This window comes from Pseudophryne corroboree, chromosome 5 (assembly GCF_028390025.1).
Source record: "Pseudophryne corroboree isolate aPseCor3 chromosome 5, aPseCor3.hap2, whole genome shotgun sequence".
In the NCBI taxonomy this organism is placed as follows: Eukaryota; Metazoa; Chordata; class Amphibia; order Anura; family Myobatrachidae; genus Pseudophryne; species Pseudophryne corroboree.
The window spans coordinates 627,871,460-627,896,410 of record NC_086448.1 but is presented as its reverse complement, the minus strand read 5'-3'; the positions used below and the strand labels follow the sequence as shown (position 1 = coordinate 627,896,410).

The 24,951-nt window shown below is 43.1% G+C and overlaps 1 protein-coding gene across 1 annotated transcript in view; it reads right to left on the bottom strand.

The window, feature by feature from the left end:
- COLEC12 (collectin subfamily member 12) overlaps positions 1-24,951 on the bottom strand; it is a 266,695-nt gene that overhangs the window by 27,689 nt on the left and 214,055 nt on the right. The window contains exons 4-5 of the mRNA XM_063923568.1: positions 15,938-16,036; positions 11,396-12,442 (exon numbers count right to left, since the gene is read on the bottom strand). Of these exons, the coding sequence (XP_063779638.1) occupies positions 11,396-12,442; positions 15,938-16,036 (1,146 nt within the window). The remainder of the gene's footprint in view (positions 1-11,395; positions 12,443-15,937; positions 16,037-24,951) is intronic.

Genomic DNA, 24,951 nt, shown 5'->3' with positions numbered 1-24,951 from the left:
TTGTGTGGTCTCCAGACAACTACTGGCTAACTGTGGATGTACATGCATTGTACTCATCCATTCCACATAATAGAGGACTGGAAGCTGTACAGACCACACTTGAGTTAGATTCAGGGAAACAACACAGAGGCGAAAAAAGTTTCTTCACAGTAAGGACAATACGTGTTTGGAATTCCCTACCAGATGTCACGATCCGGGTATCTGGACGCCATTACCTGCCGTTTAGGTGTCTTCTGAGACTGGCCCAGCGTTCCAAATCCGGACCTCATCTGTGTCAACACTCTGCACATCCCTCCTGTCATTCTGAGACACTACCACAGCGGCGCCATGTTTGAATCCAACATGGCGTCTCCCGTCCTCCGCCGCCGTTACTGTGTTATTGCTGCAGGTTCTCAGAATCATGTATCATGCCTGCCGCGGCCTCTGCTGCCCTCCAGGTGTCTCAGCATGTAGCTGTCGTCTGGCGTCTCCTGTTCTCCGCGGCCGGCGCCGCCATTATCACTATGTTTGCACATTTCATTACAAACCAGTTTTCCCTCCAGGTTCCAGCATGGGCGCAGCCATGTTGGATTTGATCACATGCTCCAATTCCTCCAATCCACCATCTCTGGAATCTGCATAATTGCCTAGCCAATGCCTGCATAGCAGCAGGTATAAGTATCCTGTGTCTAGGCCAGATAGATGTCAGTGCTTTGAATGTCATACCTTGTTCCAGTCTCTCTCTCTCCTGTGGTTTGTTTCTCCAGGTTCCAGCTCCTGTCTCCAGCACAAAGAGACCCGCACCTGCTTTCCATCCTGCGGTGCAGCCTGACTCTGCAATCCTCTGTGACTGCTTCAGCTTTCAGCTATTACCTCGTTTGCTTCCAGCTTCCAAGCTTTCAGCTATTAACCCATCTGTTTCCAGCAACCTGCTTCCAACAGAATTCAGCCTCCTTAAAGAGCCGGTGTTCTCCCAGCGGATTTCTACTTACCAGCAGTATCCACTACCACCGGTAACCACTCTTCATTTCATTTCATCTGTTTCCACGCACCCTAGCATCTTTCAGTTTTAACTCCGTATCTCCACCATCTGGCTGGTTCCGTCCAGTGACTCCTTCAGTGCATTCCAGTTACCAGCATCATCTTATACACCTACTGGCGTGTTCCTCGGTTGTCTCCACTACTACAGCCTGGCCTGGTAAGGTTATTCTACCCAAGGACTATAACATCTGTTCTGCAACCTACCAGTGCCCTGTTATACCTTCTATGGTTTAGTGATCCAGGAACTGTATTATCTGCCACTGCTAATACTGACTGTGAACGCTGTTGTGATTATACGGAGTCTGTTTAATAAACTTTCATTTGACTTTTAACTAGCTTGTCATGGTCACACCTTCGGGTTTCCTTCCACACTTACATGTCCAGGGGTCTGATTAAACCATCTAAGTTTAACTTCATTCCAGCCCCTACAACTGAGGCTTCCTCCCGTCAGCTTAAACCCTCAGTTGTGACAGTAAGCACTGACCATATGAATCCAGCCGGAGACCAGGATCAAGCGGCTAGACCTATGCAAGAACTGGCAGCCAGACTCAAACATCAGGAGGCTGCACAAGGTCACATCATCCGCTGTCTCCAGGATCTCTCTACTCGGCTGGATGGGATTCAGACGACCCTCCGTGGACCTGGCACGTCTGGTGCGTCCACCACAGTGACTCCAGCTGTAACCCCACCCACCTTGCCCATTTCCATACCACATCTTCATCTTCCAACGCCAGCAAAATTTGACGGATCTCCAAGGTTCTGCAGGGGATTTCTCAACCAATGTGAAATCCATTTTGAGCTTCAATCTGGCAACTTCCCCAGTGACCGTACCAAAGTTGCTTATATTATTTCTCTCCTCAGTGGCTCAGCCCTTGATTGGGCATCACCGTTATGGGAGAAGTCTGATCCCCTGCTGTCCTCCTATACTGACTTTGTAGCATCATTCAGGCACATCTTCGACGAGCCGGGCCGGGTTTCCTCTGCTTCATCTAAGATTCTCCGTCTACGCCAGGGAACACGTACTGTGGGACAGTATCTTATACAGTTCAAAATCCTGGCATCTGAACTGGCCTGGAACGACGAGGCCCTGTATGCTGCATTCTGGCATGGCTTGTCAGAACGCATTAAAGACGAGTTAGCTACCAGAGACTTGCCTTCTAAGTTGGATGAGCTAATTTCACTATGCACGAAGGTTGATCTACGGTTCAGAGAAAGAGCAACCGAGCGAGGAAGATCATCCGTTCCTAAATCTTCTGCTCCTCCTCCTCGTCAACCATCTCCATCCAAGGATGAGCCTATGCAAATTGGTCGTTCCCGTCTATCTCCCGCTGAGCGCCGAAGACGCCTCTCCGAGTCTCAATGTCTCTACTGTGCAGCTCCGTCGCACACTATCAACGCCTGTCCCAAACGTTCGGGAAACTCCAGATCCTAGCTCGCCAAGGAGAGGGCCGGCTAGGAGTAATGATCTCCTCTCCATCTCCTCATGATTGTAACCTCCCAGTGTCGCTCCAAATTGCTCAACGTTACAGGAACATCATTGCCCTCCTTGATTCCGGAGCAGCTGGGAATTTCATAACCGAAGCTTATGTTAAACGGTGGTCCCTACCCACCGAGAGACTGTCCTCGTCCATCTCTTTGACTGCCGTGGATGGCAGCAAGATTTTTGACGCAGTCATTTCCTTAAGGACTCTTCCAGTTCGTCTGAGAGTGGGAGTTTTTCATTCTGAGTATATTTCTTTTCTAGTGATTCCAAGAGCCACACATCCAGTGGTTTTAGGCCTTCCATGGCTCCGTCTCCACAACCCATCGATTGACTGGACGACTACGCAAATACTGGCATGGGGTCCCTCCTGTGCTGAGACTTGTTTAGCCAAAGTTCTTCCTGTTTGTTCTTCCTTCCCCAGGTCATCTGATGTTCCGCCTCCTCCATATCAAGACTTCACGGACGTGTTCAGTAAAGCCTCTGCTGATATCCTTCCTCCTCATAGAGAATGGGACTGCCCAATCGACCTCATTCCAGGGAATGTTCCACCGCGAGGCCGAACTTATCCGTTGTCTCTGCCTGAGACACACTCCATGGAAGAGTACATCAAAGAGAACCTGGCGAAGGGTTTCATCCGACCATCTTCTTCTCCAGCCGGCGCAGGCTTCTTCTTCGTTAAGAAGAAAGACGGTGGTCTGCGTCCGTGCATCGACTACAGAGGTCTGAACGACATTACCGTCAAGAACCGATACCCTTTACCCCTGATTACCGAGCTCTTTGATAGAGTTAGTGGTGCAACCATTTTTACAAAGCTGGACTTGAGGGGTGCCTACAATCTCATCCGAATCCGTGAGGGTGACGAGTGGAAGACCGCCTTTAACACCCATGACGGACATTATGAGTACCTCGTCATGCCCTTCGGATTGAGCAATGCTCCAGCAGTCTTCCAGCACTTCGTGAATGAGATCTTCAGGGACATCTTGTACCGCCATGTCGTGGTTTATCTAGATGACATCCTCATCTTTGCTAATAATCTCGAAGATCATCGTTTCTGGGTAAAAGAGGTTCTTTCCCGTCTCCGTGTCAATCACCTCTATTGTAAATTGGAGAAGTGTGTGTTTGAAGTTAAAACCATTCCGTTTCTAGGTTACATTGTGTCCGGTTCCGGACTAGAGATGGATCCTGAGAAACTCCAAGCAATCCAGAATTGGCCTATACCCTTAACCCTCAAGGGGGTCCAGAGGTTCTTAGGGTTCGCCAATTATTATAGAAAATTTATACAAGACTTTTCCACCATTGTGGCGCCTATCACTGCATTAACCAAGAAAGGTGCTAATCCGTCCAAGTGGTCCGAGGAAGCTACGCAGGCCTTTCACCTTCTGAAGCAACGGTTCATCTCTGCACCAGTTCTGAAACAGCCCGACACGACTCTCCTTTTATCTTAGAGGTAGATGCCTCCTCCGTTGGAGTAGGAGCAGTGTTATCCCAGAGGGCCAAAGATGGACATCTACATCCTTGCAGTTTCTTCTCCCGGAAGTTCTCCCCAGCTGAGCGCAACTATGCCATTGGCGATCAGGAGTTGCTGGCCATCAAGCTCGCTCTGGAGGAGTGGAGATACCTGTTGGAGGGAGCTTCCCACTCAATCACCATACTTACCGACCACAAAAATCTTTTATATCTCAAAGGCGCACAATGTCTGAATCCTCGTCAGGCCAGATGGGCACTTTTCTTCTCTAGGTTTGACTTTAAACTCCAGTTCTGTCCGGGTTCTCAGAATCGTAAGGCCGATGCCCTTTCCCGCTCATGGGAGCAAGAAAATGAGTCCGAGTCTGCAGACAAGCATCCTATTATTAATCCGTTGGCATTCTCCACGGTAGGGATGGACTCTACGCCTCCACTAGGGAAAAGTTTTGTTAAGCCAGTTCTAAGGAAGAAGCTCATGCATTGGGCCCATGCTTCCCGTTTTGCTGGACATACAGGCATTCAGAAAACCCTTGAATTTATTTCTAGGTCCTACTGGTGGCCAACTCTGAAGAAGGACGTTATGGAATTTATTGCCTCCTGCCCAAAGTGTGCCCAACACAAAGTCTCCCGCCAGTCGCCTGCGGGGCAACTGGTTCCATTATCTGTTCCCCGTCGACCATGGACAGATTTGTCGATGGACTTTGTTTCCGATCTACCTATCTGCAACAAGTTTAATACCATCTGGGTGGTAGTTGACCGGTTCACCAAGATGGCACATTTCATCCCTCTCACCGGTCTTCCGTCAGCTTCCAAGTTGGCTCAAGTATTTATACAAGAGATCTTCCGACTTCACGGTCTTCCTGAAGAGATCATCTCGGATCGTGGAGTACAATTTGTAGCCAAATTTTGGCGAAGTTTGTGTCAAGCCCTCCAAGTCAAGTTAAAGTTTTCCACGGCTTACCATCCTCAGACCAATGGTCAAACCGAGAGGGTGAATCAGGACTTGGAGGCCTTCCTCCGTATATATGTGTCTTCCTCTCAAGATGACTGGGTTCAACTCCTTCCTTGGGCCGAGTTCAGCCACAACAATCAATACCATTCCTCATCCTCTTCTACACCATTCTTCATTAATTATGGATTCCACCCTAAAGTCCCAGAATTCCAACCGCTTCCCGCAACTTCTGTTCCAGCAGTGGATGTCACCTTGCGTCAGTTTTCAAATAACTGGAGGAACGTCCGCGCAGCCCTGCTTAAAGCCTCATCCAGGTATAAGAAGTTTGCCGATAGGAAGCGTAGAGCGGTTCCTGCTCTCAAGGTGGGTGATCGTGTGTGGTTGTCCACGAAGAATTTGAGGTTGAGAGTTCCCAGCATGAAATTTGCACCTCGCTACATCGGTCCCTTCAAGATTGAACAAGTCATCAATCCTGTTGCCTACAGATTACAGTTACCACCCTTCTTGAAAATACCCAGGACATTTCATGTTTCCTTGTTGAAACCGCTGATCCTAAATCGGTTTCATTCCGAACTTCCTCCAGCTCCCAAAGTTCAGACTCAACGGGGAGTCGAGTACGAGGTGGCCAAGATTTTGGACTCACGTTTCCGTTACGGTCAGTTACAGTATCTCATTGACTGGAAGGGCTATGGGCCTGAAGAACGCTCTTGGACCAATGCCTCAGATGTCCATGCTCCTGCCTTGGTCCGAAATTTCCACTCAAAGTTTCCTTTAAAGCCTAAGAAGTGTCCTGGGGCCACTCCTAAAGGGGGGGGTGATGTCACGATCCGGGTATCTGGACGCCATTACCTGCCGTTTAGGTGTCTTCTGAGACTGGCCCAGCGTTCCAAATCCGGACCTCATCTGTGTCAACACTCTGCACATCCCTCCTGTCATTCTAAGACACTACCACAGCGGCGCCATGTTTGAATCCAACATGGCGTCTCCCGTCCTCCGCCGCCGTTACTGTGTTATTGCTGCAGGTTCTCAGAATCATGTATCATGCCTGCCGCGGTCTCTGCTGCCCTCCAGGTGTCTCAGCATGTAGCTGTCGTCTGGCGTCTCCTGTCCTCCGCGGCCGGCGCCGCCATTATCACTATGTTTGCACATTTCATTACAAACCAGTTTTCCCTCCAGGTTCCAGCATGGGCGCAGCCATGTTGGATTTGATCACATGCTCCAATTCCTCCAATCCACCATCTCTGGAATCTGCATAATTGCCTAGCCAATGCCTGCATAGCAGCAGGTATAAGTATCCTGTGTCTAGGCCAGATAGATGTCAGTGCTTTGAATGTCATACCTTGTTCCAGTCTCTCTCTCCTGTGGTTTGTTTCTCCAGGTTCCAGCTCCTGTCTCCAGCATCCACAAAGAGACCCGCACCTGCTTTCCATCCTGCGGTGCAGCCTGACTCTGCAATCCTCTGTGACTGCTTCAGCTTTCAGCTATTACCTCGTTTGCTTCCAGCTTCCAAGCTTTCAGCTATTAACCCATCTGTTTCCAGCAACCTGCTTCCAACAGAATTCAGCCTCCTTAAAGAGCCGGTGTTCTCCCAGCGGATTTCTACTTACCAGCAGTATCCACTACCACCGGTAACCACTCTTCATTTCATTTCATCTGTTTCCACGCACCCTAGCATCTTTCAGTTTTAACTCCGTATCTCCACCATCTGGCTGGTTCCGTCCAGTGACTCCTTCAGTGCATTCCAGTTACCAGCATCATCTTATACACCTACTGGCGTGTTCCTCGGTTGTCTCCACTACTACTGCCTGGCCTGGTAAGGTTATTCTACCCAAGGACTAGAACATCTGTTCTGCAACCTACCAGTGCCCTGTTATACCTTCTATGGTTTAGTGATCCAGGAACTGTATTATCTGCCACTGCTAATACTGACTGTGAACACTGTTGTGATTATACGGAGTCTGTTTAATAAACTTTCATTTGACTTTTAACTAGCTTGTCATGGTCACACCTTCGGGTTTCCTTCCACACTTACATGTCCAGGGGTCTGATTAAACCATCTAAGTTTAACTTCATTCCAGCCCCTACAACTGAGGCTTCCTCCTGTCAGCTTAAACCCTCAGTTGTGACACCAGATAGAGCAGTAATGGCAGACTCGGTCAGTACTTTTAAGAACGGGCTAGATAAAATCCTAATGGATAAGGATATAAAGGGTTATGGTGGGTAGACCATGCACTATAGTTAAAAAAAGAGGAATAAACAAAACGCCCGACTTTCACAATAGATTAAAATTGGTCCTAAAAATATTACAGCGCAGGAGACCACAAATAGGTTGAACTCGATTGACAAATTGTTTTTTTTTTCAACCTCATAAACTATGTACAGTAACTATATGTAACAGGCAGAGGTCTCTTTTATCCTTTAAAAGTATTTGTTTTATTCTACAACATAATTATTTTGAGTTCAACAACTAGTTTTTCCTACAGCAACAAGGCACCGCGATGGGGACCAAGTTTGCCCCATCATATGCCAATTTGCTAATGGGAAAATGAGAGGAGTCTTTTCTGTATGGTACATCTTTTGAGTCCAACCATATAAAATTTTATCATCGATATATCGATTAATTGATATTTGTTTGGCATGGGGACCTATGTAGCATCGGACAATTTGTCCTACATCTGAATACGAATGATTATAACTTACACTTCACCCACAAACTGCATAAAAGTTCCATTAATTATCTTGATTTAGTCTTGAAAGGAAATGTGGATGGCACTATTAGGACCATTACACATTTCAAGGAGGTCAATACAAACAGTTTTATCCCTGCATCCAGCTGTCACTATCTGCCCTGGAAGAACAATGTGCCTTATTCTCACGATTACAGAAGAATTGTAACATGAAAGACTTTTGTCAATAGTCCTCCATGTTGAAAAATCGGTTTCTTGAGAGAAAGTGTCCCTCTACTGATTCATACAGCAATAGAGAAAGCTTCTGTCCAATCAAGAGAGGAACTAATGACTAAAAAATCCACTACTGTAGAAAACAAGAGATCAACAAACCATTCATCACACAATTTAATAGGGACAGCCACACCATCAGAAAGATTTAAATAAACACTGGAAAATCCTCTTGAAAGAACCGATATTGGGTCCTAACCAACCCGAAAAACCTCATTTAGTTTACAAGAGAGCTCCCAATGTAAAATTGATATTGGCCCCAAGTAGACTAAAACACAATACCACTAGTAATAATTGTGTCCCCTTTCTTACTAAAAGAGCAGGTTGCTTTCCATGCAGGAAATGTATCTGCTGCAAACATATGGAGAAAAAAAACCCGTATCAGTGGCATCTTGGCACTGGTTTTAAAGACACCTTAAAAGAAGCTGTGTCACGTAATACTACTTTTGTAGTTTTCAGAATCCAGTGTAGCTGCGGTCTAGCATACGTGGGGAAAACAAAAAGACCAGTAAAGCTATGAATACAAGAACATTTACGGAATAGAAAAAATAAATGTGAAAACGCATAGTTTACCCTGTCATGTTTCAGAGTTACATAAATTGGAGGTGACGGATCTTTTACAATTCTCGAATATGTGAAACCTAAACGTGAGTCATTCCGGTTCTACACTCTGAACACTCTCCACCCAGGTGGATTGAATGAGGGAATTGATGTACTGTGGTGTCGTTTCTCTGAATGTACCATCATTCTCTATAGTTTGTCAATTGTGATTTCTATACTCTTAGGGCCAAATGTAATAGAGTGTGAGTTTCAGAAAGTGAGAGATTTGGTAAGGTCTTGCAGTTTTTTTTAAAGTGGTAATCATTTACACTGCAAGATCCACCTGGTTTTGCAGTGTAAATGATTGCCACTTTAAAAAAAAATTAATAACCTTACCAAATCTCTCACTTTCTGAAACTCTCACTCTATTACATTTGGCCCTTGGTGTTGTTTGTAAACGGTAGGGACCAGGTTGGGAATTCTATAACTCAAAAAAATCTTTCAGTATGAAAATCATAATAATAATAATAATAATTATTATTATTATTATTATTAAATAACACTAAATAATTTATGTAATTGAGCCTTTGTTTAAATGACGTCATACCTGTCTAGTAATGCATTTTGATATCTATATGGTTCACACACACCCACATAATTAGAGTGGGTCTAGTGCACTCTTTATATAGAAGATTATCACAACATTACATTGCACCCATATCTAGATTAATACTAGTACACTACACTCATATCATTTAACACTTTATTTAATTCACAAGAAACTTAACACGTTGCCCTAAGTAAACAAATATAGCATATATGAAAATATAGCATATATGATGCACTTAAACTAAAATGCTCCTGCATCCCGCAAGCATGGTCCTGCAGGGTATAGCAAATTGTTTTATCCCACAGGGATCCCTTTGGGGCATTGTGAAGTTATTGCTGGGGGAGTGTCCGGGCCCCAACATGGGGCGTTCCGCCAATTATGGGTTGGTGTGCAGACATTGGATGCAGATGGAATGCAGCATGCGCTCCACCCACCCAATGTCCAACCCAGAAGCAGCGGCCGTGGGAGTGTGTATGCGCGTTCCACCAGGAAATAGACTCAGGAGGCATTACCATTAGGAGGAGAGGGCCTGTGGAACACAGATATGTGTTCCACCAGGCTGATAGCCCCGGAAGTCCAGAAATAGCGGGTAGGTTTGTGCCCCCACTTAAGTTCAGATGCCACTATTAGAAATAAAGATTTGTGAGTACAACCATCCTAATCCGGTTTTCTAAAGAACCCCTTGGTGGAGTTTATTTACACTAGGAGCATTTTAACACAGCAGTTAGCTAAATATAATTTCAGTTACTAACATTTCACACAGGAAATGATGTCACAGTTAATTCACTATAAATATCCCGCAAAGGAATATGTAATCACTCCCACTGCAGCCACAGAAGGAATAGGATCACTACTGGTGCATATACCCTTAGAAGGATCTTTAGGTAAGCACATTTTTTTCTATTGTTACGAAATTGGGATTCCCTAACTAGATCCCTATGATGGCGATGCTGTTTCTTGCACACAGCGCTAAAATGTCTAGTTACGGCACTGCATCAACCCTTTAGAATCCAAGCTTATGTAGCTGGTGCTCCACACAACATACCCCTCCTCTTTGTCTCCTCTAAATATCATGTCAGGGTAACATCTTTCTATAGAAGCTACTGTTGAAATACAAAGGAGCACTTTACATTGCCTTGTTCTTACAGATGCAGATTCAGGGAGGATGGAAAGGATTTACAGCTGAGAACATTAGCTGCAGTCTGCACACATGCGGTGCAGGAAATACTGGGACTATCCTGGACTGTTGGCAAATACAGTATATTATAAAAGAGTGCAGATTTTTTATATTGTTATTGTGTCAGAGGACGGGGCAGGAGAATATATTTTTTAATCTAACTGGCAGTTATTTAAAAACTTGCCTGGTGTGATCCCATGGGCATGTATCTGACGTCAGCTGGGGCTCTAACGTACAAAAACATGGCGCCTGCGTGACAATTGCCGTGGTCAGTCTACGTAGCCATAGACCTACTCAAGCAGTCGATGTCTCCCTTTGCGTTTAGGCTGCATATGCAATTGCGTCTGAGTTGCGGTCACTCCGGTCGGCATCTCTTCTCATTTCTGAGTGGCAGATTCACTAACTGATATCAGAAGTTTTGTTGTGGAGAAAACAGCACTTGCAGCTGCATTTGCATCCATCTCTAAATCAGGACCACTGTATGATGGATTGTACAACTTGTACCAACAAAGGTTTTCAGCAGCAACAATAGTTGCAAGCCATGTGGAGAAGTGAACTATTAGCAAATATTACAAGAAATTATATACATTTATGACACTTGAATGGAATACATTTGTGTCTGCATGCTGCAATACAGGACAGAGTTACTAAAATGTATTGGTCTCATAGCACCGAGAGATCACAGTCCCAGTTGTTGAAGTCCCTTCTCATCTTTTCTTTGCTGTGTGGTGCAAAGACAGAGGCTGGTCTCTCTCAATTTCAGGGCTTGTCACATACAGTAGGGGGTGATTCAGTAAGGATCACAATCGAGATGGTGGGTAAACTGCACATGCATAGGACCCGTTCTGCGCATGTGTAGCATGAGTCCTGCGATTGAATCACAGGTATACAAATGGCTCTGCTTGATTGACAGAGACATTTGGGGGGAAGGGATGAGACCAAACACTGCATCGTGGACGCAGTTTCCTTGGGCTCACAAGGCCACCTGCGACGGCAAGCCTGAGTAAATTCAACCTGTCGCCGCAGATGAACATTGCCACTGATGGTCACGATGTTCATCACAGGAGTAATGGCAAATGCAGGAAGGAGGTGGTATGCAATGCCTTGCATTTACAATCCTTACTGAATTAGGCCCATAAACCACTAGCACATACATGTATAAATGTACTTGCACCTGGGGCATATATCTTACCTTGCAATATAGTGAAATTTTTTATCAGTTGTCCATGTTTTGAATCCACCACCTTCATTTCTTCCATAATTACTGATAAATTGGCTACTTCATTATCTAACCTTTGTCTCATTGTATCCTGTTGACTCCCAAGAGAAGAAGTGTCCTGCTGAATATTGGTGAGAGAGTTATTCAGCTGCATTAACTCCTCTGAGTGCTTACTCAGTGTCTCGGTGCAAGTTGTCCTTACATCATTGAGGTTGGTAGTCAGCGTCCTTAGGTGATGGGCAGTATGGCTAATGTTACTAATAATACCTACTATATCGTCCTCAAATTTCTGGAAACGCTCTTCTAAAGAGTTGAATTTGTTATTTATCCTATTCTCATATTCTTTGTGAAAATCCTGAAGATCCTTCAGGTTCTGTTCATTTGTCTGGGCAATAACTGTAATATTGTCAATCTGGCTGCTAACAGTGGTGAGCTGATTGTTCATATCTTCTACACTCTCATTGTTGGCCTTAACAAGAGCTGAGTTATTTGCCGCAACACTTTGTAAGCTTTGGACTCTTTCCTTCAACTGTTCTGTATCCTTTTTGGCTTGGAAAAAGGCTTGCTGCGTGCTCCCGAATTCGTTCTTGATACGTTGGATAGCTTGGCTGGTATCATCCACAGATCTCTGCAATGTGCTTAGAACATTTCTCTGCTGGGTTTGTGTCAAGTTTAAGTTACTTATACTCATAGTGATCATGCTAGTTGATTGCATCTGGCTTTGAAGATTTGTCTGCAGACTGGTGGTGTCTTGTTGTAAACTGGAGACATAACTGTTATATACCTGTAATGTTTGATTGACTCTATTAATTGTCAGAGAATTAGTGTCCATGTTATTTTTCATTTGGTTTTGCTTAGCATCCAGAAGGCCATCAGCTTCTTGCAGCTTGTCCAGGGCATCTTTGTTTCTGCTGCTTTTCTCAGTAATCTCACGTAGCTGTTGACGGATGGCCAAGATATCTGACCTTACGCTTGAAAGCTCTGAGTTGGTGCTGACTGATTTTTCTCCTGCTAGGTCATCTGCAAAATGTATATGATAAGATAAGAACAGGTAGAGCATAATATAAAAGTGTTACAACTTTGACAACAAAAAAGTAAAAGCGAGCACGGTATAGTAGTTCACAAGCATTTAGGCCCAATATTACAATGAGCTCCTATGTCAGCTCTGCTTACTTCAGGCAATTAGGGCTCACTAAAGGGCAGATTTAGTAAGCCTGGTGAAATGATAAAGTGGAAGGTGATAAAGCACCAGCCAGTCAGCTCCTAATTGTCATTTTTCAAACCCAGCCTGTAACATGGAAGTTGTGAGCTGATTGGCTGGTGCGTTATCACCTTCCACTGTATCACTTCACCAGGCTTGATACATCTGCCCCTAAAGCTGGTCTTTTTAGTGAATCAGAGGCAGGACACCATCACTTGTTATTTACCTACAAGTCTCAGAATGCCCTGGGTCTACACCAAGCCTGACTTTCTAAGCTCCTGATATTGTTATCTACACACTAAAGCAACACATTATCCTGCTCTTCAGCACCCAGCTTCCTGTTTTCCCTTAGTTACAACACTGGGCCTGATTCATACTTGTACAGTATTGCACAGCCACAGAGAAGCGCAATACCGCAATACTGTATATCTAATAAGCTAATGCTACAGGAGGTATATGAGGAGAAAAGACGCCTCCTGATAGCTTCACAGATCCAAGTGCTGCATCCCAAGATGCAGCATTGGATCACCATCACAACCATCCTGGCCTTGGCACTCCCCAGAAAATGGGAGCGTCACGCCCCTGTTTCTGGTAATGCAGGCCAACCATGTCACCACCCCCAAATGGCATGCTGCTTCGGGGGAACTGTGAGCGACAATACAGGATCCATTCTGAACATGTGCAGACCCACAACAACCATAGTACGCACACAAGGTTTGCGTACTACTCTGAATCAGGCCCACTATGTGATTGGTTTAAATATGACACCCACATGTTTAAATATTTCTGTTATGTGCTGTTTAGTTTCTTTTATTATACATTTTACTATATTAATATATCAGAATTATTTCTTTTACCAATCCCTAAAATATCTTGACTCTTAAGTTGCGGCAAAATACATTTGAAGATTTTTGTGCCATAGGACTGATCCCTAACACAGCACACACCTCCTTCCTGCTTCAACCTACCTACAGTAACTACCCATTTGAAATATTTGGTTATTGTCTTTTCTCATCAGACACTCTTAATAGCTACTGTATAGTCTTACACCCTCTCCCTCCCTAACCCTATGATCTTTCTTCTCTATCCACATAAGTCTTAAATATATTATAGTTACTGTAGTTTTACTCTCATTATTGTATTGTACTCGCTCATACTGAAATTATAATAACCAAACATGGTTTGTTTCTATGCTCCGTTATTTACCATGTATTCTCTGGGACTGACTACTTATAGAGTTTGATTTAAAAAAAAAAGAATACACTTTTGAACTATCACGGATTAAGATGAATATAAAATACTAATGTATGTTATTTGGTACAGGTTGATTCTCCCATATTTGAAATGCTTGGGGCTGGAAGTATTTAGAATTTTGTATTTTTCTGTGTTCTGGAATATAACATACTGAAATGAGATATCTTGTGGATGGGACCCAAGTTTAAACACAAAATACATTTATTTTTCACATACAACTTAGGAGTCTATTCAGTTGATGTCGGATCCTTTCCGACAGAAAGGATCCGACATTTCAGTATTCAATTAGTAGCCAAATCCGACAGGTTTTGGCCGCTTCCGACAAAAACCTGTCGGATTTGGCTGCTAATTGGACAAAACACATTGATCTGGGGCTAATTCGCCGATCCATGTGTTTTCTGACAAGTTGGAATTTCTGACTTGGCTGATATACGGCAGTTTGATTGAACAGGTCGAATCTGGATTCGACCTTAAAATGTCGGAAACTGCAGTCTTTCCAACAAGTCAGGAATTCTGACTTGAATTGAATAGGCCCCTTATACTCATAGCCTGAAGTAATTTAAAAAAAATATTGTTAATAATTTTGTGCATGAAACTAAGTTTGTGTACACTGAACCATCAAAAAGCAGTGGTGTCACTATCTCGCATTCAAAAAACTTTGGATTTCGGATATCGGATTTTAGGATATGGCAGGCTCAACCTGTAATATTTCTGTTTGAGAAATATTATATATACATAAATTTTAAGAAAAATATATACAGGTATGTGATTCTTTTTTTTATAAATGCAATGCTGCTGAATCGAATACTGTATATTGCAACTTATTATACATTATGTTTACATATGATCTAGCTCTTTAATGAGAAATGTGCTGATATAGAAGAACAAATGGTACAACAAAGGTTTAAATTCATTTTTAGTATAAATATACAGTTGATGTAAAATATATTCCGTGTGAAAGCGCTATTAGGCGTATGTCATAGACTCTTGTGCAGTTTAGATAAAGACTATATTACACGTTGAGTATCCCTTATCCAAAATGCTTGGGACCAGAGATATTTTGGATATCGGATTTTTCCGTATTTTGGAATAATCGCATACCATAATGAGATATCATGGTGATAGGACCTAAATCTAAGCACTGAATTCATTTATGTTTCATATACACCTCATACACACAGCCTGAAGGTCATTTAATACAATATTTGTAACAACTTTGTGTATTAAACAAAGTTTGTATACATTGAGCCATCAAAAAACAAAGGTTTCACTATCTCACTCTCACTCAAAAAAGTCCGTATTTCGGAATATTCCGTATTTCGGAATATTTGGATATGGGATACTCAACCTGTATTTGAAAGAGCACATTTTCCACGTTCTTTTATCTAAAAAGTGTCCTTGGTTTTCTATATTCAAATCACTTTGGGCCTTATTCAGCATCAGCTTGTGATCGCATGCTGGGGGCACCCAGCACAGGGTATGGCCGCCCAGCATGTGCAAATGCCCACCAGCGATGTGATCGCAATACAATTGAGATCGCATCGCCGAATTAGAGATGCCCCCCTACCTGCGCAGCCCGGCTGTGAAGGCAGGTGCACGGTGTCCATGCTTTCTGCCGCAGCGGCTGCGTGTGATGTCACGGGGCCGCCCTGAAAATGACCCCGGCTCGACCCAATTTTCCCTGCACTGCCGCGTCGCCGCCCCCAACCGCTCTGTGAATGCCTTTACCTGTCAATCAGAGGCCCTGATCGATCGCATCTCAGAAGAGTTCAGTGCAGAATAGGGCCCAAAATTTGGCACCCAATGGCTCTTTTTGTAAATGACAGAACCTCATGCACTGAGCAGGTGCAACTTCAGAGAAGGCTGCGTAGGTTTGTACATTTACCACTTGACATTTAAAAGTAGCTTGTGCTTTGGTTTTCACAATTTATAATAGAGCCTGTAAATCTTTAACAAAATAATAAAATGTAATGACAACACATGCCATTACAAAATCATTTAGACTTAATAGACCTTACAAATATTATAAAAATAACATAACCTTTCTTGTTTGTGTTTACCTAATTTCTTCAAATTCTGCTCCACTTCAGAGATTTTATTAATGTAACCCATGTTTGACTTTTCCATATCATCTGAAACAACGTCCATTTTTTCTACAACTGGAAGAAACCAAAAAAAAAAAACCACTGGTTAATTTATTTTCCAGATAACCTGTGTAATACAGAAATTATTAAATATTATGTTGTAAGGCCTAATAGCAACTGCTGCTTTGATGCTGTTACTCAATTTAGTGTTGGAAGTGCATTGATTGTTTTGCATATAATATCTGACATCAAAAAGTGTCAGATACATACATTAGCCAGTATCAGTGATCGTGTAACCCTACTATGGGAAGACACACTGTGGATCAACCATTTATATCATTGTCCTTGTCTGTAACACTGGCTGTTGTTGTGTCAGTGTGCTCCGATTGTGTGTATTATAAGATATTCCATACTCCTTATGATACATTATTATGAATATTAGATGTCATCTTAAGATTCTGCATTTATGTAGTCATGTAACTTGTATGCAATTTTCATTATTAAATGATTTAAAATAGGGGTCCAGTATCCAATCTGTCAGTGGGAATGGGTATGATATACTGGCTGACAGGATGCCGGCTGTCAGTATACTGACAGTGGAATCCCATCTGCCGGTATACCGGCAGCGAGTCCCCACGTGGGCTCGCTGCTCTCACCACGCTTCAGGCCCGATGTTCTATTCCTACGCGGTTGGTGACATGGACCCACCAATCGAGTGGGAAATACTGGGGGGTGTCGTCATTCCAAACGCCAGCAATATGTTGGCTGATGGGATTCCGGCGTCGGGCTCCTGAACGCCGGGATCCCGACAGCCGACATTATAACTACATCCCTGTCAGTGCATACCTCACAAAATACTGAAATAAAGAATCAGGATGAAGTAAGGCCTGACCCAATCTGCCCACACCCCACCCATATCCTCCCTAAAACACACACAGAAATGCCACATATTTATGTTTAAGCCCCACCCCTTTTTTAGGAATGTCCCTCTGAAACTGAGAAACTTGGGAGAGATATCAGTGGTGGAACTATTGCCCCTGCAGGGGATACAACTGCTGAGCAGTCCGCAGGTGAGGGGGAAGCCTGGCAATTTTGGACCACCCTCCTAAGACCTCAATCTGCTCTTCTGACCATGTGGAGGTGGACAGCGCATGCACTGTGAAGCCCAGTTTTGAACATGCATTGTCCCCTGAACACACTTAGCTGAGCAGAGTAGAAGCCAGCAAGGCACCTTGTGAGGGGGAAGACCAACATCACCAGGACCTCCATAAAGATTTTTGGATGTTGCAGGGTTGCCATGGGACATTCTTCTAATACGGCTTCTGTATCAATGGGGTGTGGCTTTGCCCGTCACTTGGCCACACTCCTTCTAGTACTGAACCCGCCCATTGTCTTAACAGCCCTGGTCACTGTTAAAATATTGACATTTTGAAACAGCTAGTTTACTGAATACTGTCTGGGGGACAGATTTACTAAAGCTTCTAAATATGAAAAGTGGTGGTGTTGCCTATAGCAACCATCAGATTCAAGTTATCTTTTCTCTATTGCATTACTAGAAAATTATAGAATAAATCTGATTGTTTGCTATGAGCAATACCAACACTTTTTATTTTTAAAAGCTCTGGTAAATCTATCCCTGGAAATGTAAACATCTCATTCTGATGTAAGGCACTGCCCTTAAGATCTGAGTCACCTTCTGCTGCTAAATCTTAATATGTTATGGCCTTGTATTGCACTCTCATCTGGTTTGATTATGAGATGTTGAAAAGCTAGAGAAGAAATTAGCTGAGTGCTCTCATGAAGACTTCATTGGCCCAGACAAAGCTGGCTCCATTGTTTGGCTTAGTAAACATGACCTCCTCTACCAGATTGGGAGGGGGGGTATTAAGCCCTGGGGAGAGATAAAGTACCAACCAATCAGCTTCTGTAATCTTACAGGCTGAGATGTCTATTCATGAAGCAGTGAAAAGAGTGCAGAAGTGAGCCAGTGGAGAAGTTGCTCATGGCAACCAATCAGTGTATATTTATAAAACGCATTCTGCAAAATTATACGTAGCAGCTGATTGGTTGCCATGGGTAACTTCTCCACTGGCTCACTTCTCCACTCTTTTCACTGCTTCATGAATAGACCCCTTTATCTCTCTCTATGACTTGCTATCCCCCCCCCCCCCTTTAATTCCTTGTTAATACCGCACCTGACATTGGTGCAGATATGCGTGTTTTCATTTACAGTAGCTAACCTGAGTCTTGGTCTGAGTAAAGAGCACAGGCTCTCTATCTCTTACTGCAGAATACGCTCTGGCTAAATCAATGCCATTGTTCGGAATTGTTCTGTGTCCCAATAGCTTGTGACCAATAGACTGAGATAAACAAACGCAATTGCAAATTGAATAACGATGCAGCTATATGCATGCTCAGAGTCATACACATCTATGTGATTATACTGCAGCACTGTACCATATGCGAGAGAAGTGCCATCATTACTATTACACTTATACTTACCCTATGCTTGGTGCAGGAGATGCGATTCAATTTGCGCACACACAGTTCTCTCGCAGGTCTTCAGTTTGTGGCTGCCAAGTTTTCATCCAAAAATGGTCATTTAGCAACTGCAGGGACCGTTGAGATGCATATGACACTGAATGGCACGTATGTTTGCAAAGATGTATTTGCAGTCTGCCCAAAGTGGCACTAATACCATTCCCTCCTATTTTATGGTGATCATAACGTCGCAGGCACAAAAGAAGTATATTGTGAGCATGCACTTCAAAGTGTTATGTATCCCCACTGTCACATGATACATTGCTATCATTTTATTCAGCTAACTATCCCCAATATGTTACACTGGAGCAAGCTTTAATTGTACGAGTAGATTGTGTGTATTGTAATTGTTCCCTTTCTCTGAATGTACAAAAGTGTGATCATGAAGTAAAGCCTTGCAATAACTGGTTTGGCCACAAGATGCCCTCATTCCCGGATTGGGAGGTGATCACAGGGAACGGCTACCCACATCAGAATAGAAAGCAGATTGCTAGCAAAACAAATGAAAATGCTAACTCTGGTCCTAATCCATCCACGCTGGGTCCCGTAAACCCAGGGTTGATGTGAGATAATCCTATTGAGTACATGTAAAATGCGGATATAATGGGTTTCCCCATGCATTAAACTCCAGAGAGTGTCTTTTATCGCACACTTTTCCTCGCAGCTCCTGAAGCATGGGATAAACCCGGCTAATTGAATCAGGCAGCGTGGATAATTAGCTGTGGGGCTGGATTCCCCTGTAATAGGCCCTATACACTGGCAGATAATACTCAAAGATATGAGCGATCTCGTTCATTAATGAACGAGATACTGTTCATATCTTTGAGTGTGGAGGCACCAGCGATGAACAATGCGCAGCCCCGCGCTCGTTCATCGCTGGTGCCCCGTCGCCTGTGCATGCAAGCCAATATGGACGAGATCATCCATATTTGCCTGCACAGCTATGGAGCCGGGTGACGGGGGAGTGAAGAAACGTCACTCCCCTGGTCACTGCCCCCCCCCCCCCCCCGAGCCGCCAGGTCACCCGTCGGCCGTATCCGCCGTCGGGCAGCTCGGCGGCGGATCGCCAAATGTATAGGGCCCTTTAGGTTTCACTGTGAAGGAAATGTTCTTCATTTTCTTTCATGGCCACACAAGGACAGTGTACCGATATTGTCAGCTGGCTTTGTATATCTTATGGTGTGATAAAGATTATATTGGGGTATTTTGTCATAGTCTGTTGGGAGAATAAACTGAATAGATTGTAGTCTGTAAACTTTGGAAATACTTTATGGCAGTGGTTCTCAAACTTTCTTGAATCATGGCGCCCATTTTTGTTTGTGGGACCCCTAGGATAAGTTTATTTTATATATATTTGGAAAAAAATATTAAATTAAGAAAATCCTTAGGTTCAGTTATGTGGTGATGTACAGTGCTTCTGTTTGTCCACATGTTTTATCATTGGCAGCCACTAGTACTGGTTTTGCCTATCACTCTGACCATAAATTATTTGATTTGGTCCTTGACCCAACAACCCAAGGCACCCCTGCAGGAGCCTTGCGGCGCCCCAGGGTGCCACGACACACAGTTTGAGAACCAATGCTTTATAGGGTAAATATAATAAAATACAAGCTGCAGGCAGTCACAATTTATTGACGATTTAGCCGCTAGTTTTAAAATACCAATAATTAAAAAAATGTCTGAACTGACCTGGTTTTGCCTTTTAAAATACTGACCCTTTAAATACGGTTAAAATCACGAAATCCTGCATCTCACTGCAACTCACAGAAAATAACATTTGCGATATATCAATGATTTGTTTTTCATTTGGGATGGGGATTTACCTTCAGCTACACTTTTCATCACCAGTCTTAATGATAATCTATATAATTTGACCTTCACATCCACATATAAATAGAAGTCGAGTTGACTTTCTGGATGTAACCCTTGAAATTAAGGAAAACTAGATAATTACATCTAATTATGTTAAGCCAGCTAACACTAATTCATATCTTCATTACAAGAGTGCTCATTATGCACCTTGGAAAAAAAACATACCAAAGGGACAACTAATGCGTCTTAGACGCAATTGTTCGGACCTAGATATGTTTATGAAACAGGCAGATGACCATATTGAATCTTTCAAACAACGAGATTATCCACACTCCCTGCTTATAAAAGCGTTAGACGAAGTTAAAACTACGGAGAGACAAGAACTTCTTCAAGGGAAAAAATCAGCTAGACCCAGAGATACAGTAGTGAACAAATAGAAGGGAATAGAAACTTAGCCTTCATTTGTAAATATAACAGTTGTGCAAGTGAAATCAAGACCATTATCAGTAGAAATTATAGGGTCTTGAAACAAGATAACATACTCGGGAATCTCATACCATCCAAACCACAAGTGATCTATAAGAAAAATCGGTCTCTCAAAACAATATTAGCACCTAGTCATCTCAAGACTCTCCAAACTAAGATATCCAGTGAGGGATGCACTTGGTTGACCAATAAACCACTAGGTTTCCACAAATGTGGCAGGTCTGGTTGCACTATGTGTCAACATATGGAACGTAAAGTAACCCAGATATCATCACCATCTTCAAATGAAATACACCATCTAAAATCATTTATGAATTGTTACTCTAAGTATGTAATCTATTCATTGATTTCTGGCTGCGGTTTACGATATATAGGTAGGACCACTAGAGAGGTACACATACGGTTTATGGAACATCGACGCAATATCTTGCGCAACTGTATGACACATAGTCCAGACACTATCATCTAAAGCATGCGAGTAATCCCCCATGCCTTTCAATAATCTGTTTGGAACATGTTGCCTCTACGGCGAGAGGAGGTGACAGATTTAATAGACTTTGCCAAAGTGAAGTCTTTTGGACCCTGAAATTTAACTCATTACATTCAGATGGATTGAACGAGACTATTGAATTGAACTCAGTCATATAAAATGATAGCCAATATCTCTGGGTCCTCTAGTCCCTATTTTTTCTTTCTACTCTCACCTTTTTTTTCTTGTTCCATAGTGGGGACGCCACACTTGCGTTCCCGCGGGTGGCTACCTCACTATTGTTATAAGAGTCTGCAAGATTTTTTGAACACCATCTAACCTAGAAGCAAACCAGTGTGGTTCATCGAATTGTTTGGAATGTATCAGAAAGAGGTACATTTTGGTTGTCACACATATGCATGCATGGATGTGTTAGCACATTAATGCATGTATATTTATTAATTAATATAGATGTGGATTTTATCATACTTAGGTATGTGCATTTGGTTGTAATTTTCCAACTATTAACTAATATTTTAACCTATGTATGTTTCTGCTAAATATATTATTCAACAGCAATACGATATGTTGACTTCATAATACTTATTATGGATAATATATATTTAAGTGTGGATAAAGGCACGTTGTTTAATCAAGTTTCTCATTTGGGGATATAAATTGTTTCATTATTTCAAAGAATATCTGGTGATCAACCTGTTCAACTTTTTATATGATATACTTACTCTTGGTCCAATGTATCAGTATCCATGACAACGACTCAACCTAAACAAAGTTTATTATGACTCAGATATTCTAACTGGTCAGGTGACTAGCCCATAGTCTGTGGGGTCAACACTAGGCCACTGGAGACGGGACAAACTGTGTATTCTATGATGAGGTCTTGCTTCCTATTTAGGTTGCGTCCCCTCATTAAGATATAATAAATAATAAATAATTGAATCTAGCGGGCGGTGACTGTGGGGGAATATAAACACTCCTTTAGACCATACGAGACGCTGTCCCGAGTCACGTGTTGATAAAGAACCAATGGGCCTTCTCTCTATGTTCCTGTGTGAACGCGATCATGTGAGTGTGACATTGCGCATCTAAGATCATATGACCGCGACGTCACATCACAACATTGAACCCCTGTGCACCAATAAGACTAGGCACTCCTGTGACCAGAGCCGTCTTAACAGCAGTGTAGGCCCCTGGGCACAGCAATGCACTGGGGCTCCTACCCACCCATCAGCGGTAGGGGTGGGGGGTGCTATCAGCGGCAGCTTTGATGTCTTGCGGGCGGTAGGGGGTGATCTATCTTTCGCTCAGCATGTAGGACCTGGAGCAGTAATTTCTGCTAGTTACTCCTTTACTGCACAAATGAGACGGGAGGGAGAACACTAAACTGTAGAAGGGGACATTGTGCTGAATGAAGGGGCCCTGGTACATGACTTCCAGGGTGGCAAGGGGTGTTTAATACACAGGGGAGGGGTGGATAGTGGAGTGGGCTTAATATTCATTATTTTCCGGGGGTCAGGGCAGCTTGCTTTACTGCAGATATCTCCAGTTCCTGGAAATAGATTTCTTAGCTTTAATGGGATAAAAAAAACTAGAGAGTCCCACCTTTCAGGATGTACTGGGGACTTGAGGATCAGAGTACAGGAGCCAGAGCAATCCACCAACAAAAATATAAAACTGCATATTAAGCATGTGGAGCTGGAGCAGGGACCAGCTGCTTGAAGGCTGATATCTCTGGTTCTGGGCATAGTAGAGACAAGCTGCCAGTGTCCACTGAAAGGGTAGAGTTCCAGCTTTTGGAGTATACCCTCAGAAAAACTCTAAGTCAGACAGACCCTGCGATATCTGGCTGGGAAAAGCAATTAACAGGCTTGGATGGGGACCACTGCTTTGAAGTCGGATATCTCCGGTTCCCCAGGGCCGATTTTCAAAAATCTGGTACCCCTGGAAAGAGGGGACCCTCAGCTAGCCTAGCCTAGGGCCCTTATACTCCTGGGGCCCTTGGGCAAGAGCCCATTGAGCCCATACGAAAAGACGGCCCTGCATGTGACCTAATGCGGTCACATGACATTTTGAATCTAGGTTTACACACCTTCTTTATTAAACTAAAACAATCTATTACACTCATTTTTATGAAAATGTCACATTTATTTAAATATATACCAAGAAGCATTTGCTGGACGGTTTGTTTTATTAAGTTGATGAATGCAACACAGCTGTTATCAATTGTATTTTAGAGGTGGGTATATAAGGAGGTCTAACTACACACACACACCTTATACTCCTGAGGAAGCTGGATACTCATTCTAACAAGTGAAACGCGATGAGCTTATCATCTACCTACCACCGTTTTGGGACTTACACCATTCACTGAGCCTTATTTGGGAATCTGGTCTCCATATCGGCACCATCTTTGGACATTGTTCCTTCAATTGGGATCACCCTGCAGCATATTGTCAGCCTATCCCTCCAGCTAACAAATGGACTCTTCATAAAGCTGACGCACCATCAAGGGATCATCTATACTCCAGTCTGGTAATTAACACTGCATATACAGTAGTGACCGTGTCTAATTTGTTTGGAAGTTGTCCTAGCCGAACAATATTGTAGTCCTACAATCCATTCTCAGTGGACTAACAACTATATACCCCAAAATACATGCCATAGGTGGTACTAATCTTTTATCTAATGTGTTTATACCCATCATGTTTTATAAAATGTATTCATATAATAAATTTTATTAATTCTTTTATAAAACAAACCGTCCTACTTTTAGAGTTTTTTGTACATGAGACAGCCAGCGCTGGTATATATATTCTGTTCATTTACCTCTTTACCTACAACTGTACTAGAATGTCTACGATCAATCAAGTAAAGCTTAAAACTGTTCTTGGGCGACAGCTAATAGGATTATTTATCCAATTTATGACAGCTGTGCAGTTAAACATCAAACAGCCCTGCATCTTGTAAATCAGGTGGTAGTATGGTTTCACTTTATCATACTGGGGTTCTGGTGTAGAATACTAAAGGTGTGTACACACGGTGAGATCCTTGCTATGCCCGATTTTGACTATGCGATTTCCCTTGAACTCCCGCCAAGCCCAGATAGTACAGATTTTGACTATATGTACTTTCGATTTTGTCTATGTACGATTTTGACTAAGTGCCAATTTTTACTATACTTTGTACTAGACAGTACACTAGATAGTCAAGATTGACTTGCCTGCACAGTCTATCTAACCTTGTGATACCAACCCCACAGGAGAGCGCATCAGAATCAAATTGGTATCACAAGATGCCTAACACCTTGAGATGTGCACTAACTTTGCTTAAGATTTTGGATATATAGTCAAAATCTTGTGGTGTGTACACACGGTGCGATGTGCTGTACAGCCCGACATTGACTATTCGATGTGGCCGGAGCCCGGCCCCACCAATATAGTGCACAGTCTATTTTTCCTTGCAATGCCGATCCCGCAGGACGGCACATTGGCATCGCAAGGACTATACACACAGTGTGATATGCACTAGATTTACTTATGATTTTGACTGTACAGTCAAAATCTAAAGAAAAATTGCACCATGTGCGCACACCTTTACAGATTTATCTCACCATCTGTACACACCTTTACAGATTTCTCACCGTGTGTGCACACCTTTACAG